This window comes from Camelus bactrianus, chromosome 21 (genome assembly GCF_048773025.1).
Source record: "Camelus bactrianus isolate YW-2024 breed Bactrian camel chromosome 21, ASM4877302v1, whole genome shotgun sequence".
Taxonomy (NCBI): Eukaryota; Metazoa; Chordata; class Mammalia; order Artiodactyla; family Camelidae; genus Camelus; species Camelus bactrianus.
Genome location: NC_133559.1, coordinates 7,716,902 through 7,721,985, shown reverse-complemented (window position 1 = coordinate 7,721,985; position 5,084 = coordinate 7,716,902). Strand labels below are relative to the sequence as shown.

Genomic DNA, 5,084 nt, shown 5'->3' with positions numbered 1-5,084 from the left:
ACTATTTATAACCCAGCGCCTATTCCGGGCCTCTGGGCGGGAGCCGGCTGCTGCGCAGCACTAATCGTCGCCTGGATCTCTGCGCCCCCCAGGGCGGGGGGAGATAAATTTAGCCTCAGGAAGCTCGGGGGAACATTTTCCAAAACTCCACGTCCCAGAGAAGGCGAAACAGAACCCTCTGCCCTCAGCCTCCCTCGGGCCAGCCACGAGGCGGCGCAGGTCCCCCGGCTTCTCGAACCCAGCCGGCAGTCGGGTCGCTGCTTCGAAGCTGCGGTGGGTAAAGGGCTGAGAGCTAACGACCGCAGGGTACTGAGGGGGCGGAGGTCAGAGAGCCCAGAGAATAGCCAGAAGAGTAGGTATGCCCCCAAAGCTGGCAAAGAGTCTGGAGTAGAAAGTCACAGCCGGGCGTAACTGAGAAAGGACTTCTGCCCTTTGAAGGGGAAATAACTCATATGCAAACAAGATGCAAATAGGAACGCAAATAAGAGCCTATGCCCTTGGTAGAGGGGTGCTCTGCGCTCTGGTGCTAGAGAAACAACTGCCGCACTCCTCTTTCTGCCCATCTCTCAGTGTTGCTGGGAAAACGTAGGACCCCCCCCCCCCCGCCAAGATCATCATTGTAATATCCAGTTTATTGTGCGCGGCTCCTCAGACCACTTCTCATGACCACTCTACTCCACCTGTCTTCTGCACACCACTGAGGGTCTTATATCCAACGTAATCAGCTAGGAATCCTGGATGTCAGGCCGCACCTCCTCCTCATGCTGCTATTCTTGGGGGTCACTTCCAGCTCTGCGTTGTCTCCTCCATTTTACTCTGCCCATTCCTCTACCTATTGTGGTCACTAGAGGGCCCCGGGGAGCCGAGGGGGTAGATGAAATCTTACCCATCCTTCCCTGTCTTGGAGAGCTCCCTTTATCCGCTCCCCCAATCTCCCCCGCAGTGAGTTCCTGAGAGAGTAGCTTGGACACTCAAAAACCTGAGCTTTCTCTGGTTGGGAAGAGAACATTGCAGGGAAACTGCCACATCTCTCTTTCCTTTCTAGAGGAGTGAGGAGGTGTAGTGCAGGGGATCATCTCCTGTCCTTGGATTACGTGGAAAGGGGCTAGCTGGGCCTCCCAGCTGAGCTGGGGAGCTCAAGGACAAGGGGAGCTCAGGCTGAGGTGAAGTGGGAAACATGGGTGGGTGCAGAATGTGGGTGGTAGTCCCCTCCACAATTTTGCTGGCCTGGCCCTGCCTCCACTGCTACTAAGGCCACCATGCTAAGCACCAGTTCAGAAGAGGAAGGCAGGCTAATCGAGAGAAACCCAGAATTGGAGGTGAGAAAATCTGGGTTCACTGAATGACTACCCTACTGCAGTGTGCTGTGTGTGTGACTTTGGAGGGGTCCTTTCACCTGCCTGGGCTTGTTCCTTCACATTAAGATGGGATAAGTGGACTTTTGTAAGGCTCAAAGCACTTTGTAGCTAAAAAGGGCTCTTGGAATGGTATATGAGGTTTTTGTTACTCTCCCCATCCTTCTCCTCAGTCTTTCTACTTTCAGGGCTCTCTTTCCATCTCTGACACTCTCTTGGGGCTACTGGCAGTCTTCACTCCTCTCCCTCCTTCAGCTCCCCAGCACTGGTCCCACCACATGCCGCAGCCCACAGCACCCTGCCTTCTTCCACCTACCACTTCCGCAGTGGCCTTTGCCAGACATCCCCTCCCCTGGCAAAAGCCCCTGTGCTCAGAACTCTCAGGCTCCAGGATTCACCTTCAGACACTGCCCCAGCTTGGTGGGAGTGGGGCCTAAGAAAGGAAAAGGAGGCAGACAGCTAGAGCTTGAGTCAGGGAAGGGCTGGAGCTGCCAAGCAGGGTGCAGGATATGAGGGGGAGGGGGAACCCCAAATTCAGGTGGGAAGGTGAAGTCTGTGTCTACCACTACCACTAACCTCTGTCTGGTTGGATTCAGGACCTTCTCACTACTGTGCCATGAGGCAAGAGAACTGACCTGTGTTTTGTGGATGCCTAAAGAGGGGCTGCCAGGGATGAGAAATTATCTTGAATTAGATTACTATAGAGTACCATGCTACTGTCTAGAAGAATGGACAGGCTCTAGGTATACTGAAGCGGAATCCTGCACAGGGTATGTTCAGAGAAAACAGCAAGGTGCAGAATAGGGGGTAGAGCATGTTACCAACTACAAGGACAAGTGTATGCAGAAGGAAGCCACTTCCAACCACTGCGATTGCTATAACCCTGCTCTGAGCCACCAATGTGTCTGGCCCCGTTTGTGCACATTACCTCCTAAAAGGTCTCTCCTCTTCTACCCTTGCTCCCCTAAAGTCTATTCTCAACCCAGCAGCCAGTGTGAGCCTTTTAAAATTAAAAAAAAAAAATGAGTTCATGCTCAGTTGCCTGCAATAGTTCCTCATTTTGCTTAGCATAAAATCTCAAGTTCTTACCCTGGCCTCCTAGACCCTCCATAATCTGCCCCAACTCCCATCCCCAGCTGGACTTTTTCTTTTCCCATAGCACTTATCATCTAATAACATCAATGTACTTATTTTTTTATGTTTATATTTTATTTTCTGTGTCCACCCACCAGAACTTCAGCTCCATGAATACAGGGATCTATTTTGATGACATTGGCCATGTTCAGGGTGGTATGGCCATAGACAGCTACAGGGATCTGTTTTGTTCACTGCTGTATTCAAAGTGGCCAGTTTGGCATACAGCAGATGCTCAGTAATTTTTGTTAAATGGATGAATGAATGCATGTTTACTGCCATTTCCAACAATATAGATGTAACTGGAGGGTATTATGCTTAGTGAAATAAGTCAGATAAAGATAAATACTGTATGTTATCACTTATATGTGGAATCTAAAAAATAAAACAAATGAATGAATATAACAAAACAGAAACAGGCTTACAGATCTAGAGAACAAACAAGTGGTTACTAGTGGAGAGGGAAGGGGGAGGGGTAAAATAGAGGTAGGGGATTAAGAGGTACAAACTACTATGTATAAAATAAATAAGCTATAGGGGTATATTTTATAGCACAGGGAATATATCCAATCTTTTATAAGAACTTTAACTGTAACATAATTTATAAAAATTTTGAATCACTATGTTATACACCTGAAACTAAAGTAATATGGTAAATCAAATTTAAAAACTGAAAAAAAATGAATGAATGAATGAATGAATCAATGAAGATGCAGTATATGCATAGACTATCTCTGGAATGCTATCCAAGAAACTGGTCACCATGGTTACCTCCATGGAGGACAGCTGGGGGGTTGGGGGTTGGTGTGGGGGAGGGAGATACTTTTTACTACCAGAATTCTTTACTCTAGGCATATATAACTTTGACCAAAAAACAAAAAAACAAAGAAAGAAAGAAAATAAGTCCAGAGAAAAAGGAGTAAACTAAGATGTCGGAATAAGATCTGGTCCCTGAATGTGGGGGAGGGCAGCAGACATGACTTCCAGGCCAGTGTCCCAGGAGAGAAAGGGGAGGGGCAATAACTGGATCCCAAGACGGGCCAGGGAATTCTGGGTAGAGATCCCAGGGAATTCTGGGTAGAGACCCCAGAGACACTTTGAACAAGCCTGGCTGGCTCTGAGGTCATGGGGGGCTGGGAGTAGGTCTGTCAGTAAGCAGGAGCAAGACAATGCAGGGGGCTGGTGTGTACCTATCACTGGGAGTGATTCAGGAGAGTATGTGTTGGTGGTTGCCAAGGGGAAGTGAAGAGTCAATTCTGCTCATTCTGGCTTTGTGTCCTGTGCACTGTCATAAGCCTGAGGGACCTGTGTGGCCACACAGGCAGCTTTCTCTTGCAGCTTTGTGTGTGAGCTGGAAGAGAGGGGGCTGACTTCCTCTGTGAGCTGGGGACTCATGTCAGCCCAGTGCTTTCCCCAAGATCTTTAGAGGCAGGAAGCTGGCCAGACCAGGTCTTCTATTTGGGTTCCCATCCTTACATGCAGGCCTCCCAGAAGACCCCACCCAAACTGGACTCCTCCCTATCTACAAGCTGGGAGGAACCTGGCCTTTCCACCCTCCACCCTCCCCACCCAGGCACCAGTGAGTCAGGAAACCTGGCTTTCAGTCTCGGCTCTATCTAGGACAACCTCCTTCCACCCCGGGTCTGCACCCTGGATCCCAAGTCCTTTCAGTGCTGATTTTTCTGCTTCCCCTTTAGACATTTAGAACTTTTGACCTCAAGGCTTATTTATTGTATATATAGTTCAGTGATTCTCAAACAGAGATCCTGGGGCCCAGCCCATTCCTGGTACTAAAAGGACAGTATGGTAAGATAAACCATCTGGGCAGGTGGGCTCACTGTGCCAGGCTTGGAGGAGTGCCAGTTCCTGCTGCAGTCTGACTGGGGTCCTAGCCAGCAGGCCAGGTTCCTGTGCACCATAGGTAAACCAGAGGTGGGGGCTGGGAATGGAGATGCCCAGAGATGAGGCAGTTCTGATGGATGGCACAGACTCAAAGCAGGATCGCACTTCACTTGCTGTTCGTGGCCCATCCTTGGGCGAGCACAGCTGGTGCCAGGAGTCTTCACGAGGGCTGGGCCGGGAGCTAAAAAAGAGAACGGGAAGCTGAGAGGCAGGCTGCACCACAGAAGCTGCAGTCATGCCTCCCGAGGGTTTGTCCCACCCCACCCACCTGAGTGATGCCTGCTCTGGTCCCAGGGGGAGGAGGCAGGTCCCTGCTTCCATTAATCCAGCAGCTCCTTGATACACCAGCAGCAGAGGAGGATGTAGACAACTTCCTTCAGGGTCCGCTGCAGGCCCTCCCACCCTGTGCCCATCTTTATGATGGGCACCCGGAGTCCAGTGTCTTGCAGGACCCCTCCAAGGGAGAAGGGTAGGGCCTGGGCTAGGGGCTGTGTCCGGGGCTGCATGCGGGTAGCAGCTCTGGGGAAGGGTGTGGGAGCTGTCTTTAGTGCCTTTTATCAACATGGTCCCCACCCCCTTCAGACCTCATGACTGTGGGGACAAAGGCCCCTGGGTCTAGCACAGGGAAGGTTCTGGGCCAGAGAATGGGCTGAGTCAGCCCCTGTGCTCAGGGATTGGGGGGGGGGTGGGGTC

At 50.9% G+C, this 5,084-nt stretch overlaps 1 protein-coding gene across 1 annotated transcript; it reads right to left on the bottom strand.

Moving 5' to 3' along the window:
- Window positions 1-4,195: 4,195 nt before the first annotated feature.
- Window positions 4,196-4,931, bottom strand: LENEP (lens epithelial protein). Its single transcript, XM_045515966.2, has 2 exons — window positions 4,660-4,931; window positions 4,196-4,572 (listed from the first exon to the last, which is right to left on the bottom strand). Exon 1 carries the CDS (start codon window positions 4,895-4,897, stop codon window positions 4,712-4,714), a length of 186 nt encoding a protein of 61 aa, XP_045371922.1. The 5' UTR covers window positions 4,898-4,931; the 3' UTR covers window positions 4,196-4,572; window positions 4,660-4,711.
- Between the last annotated feature and the right edge of the window lie 153 nt (window positions 4,932-5,084).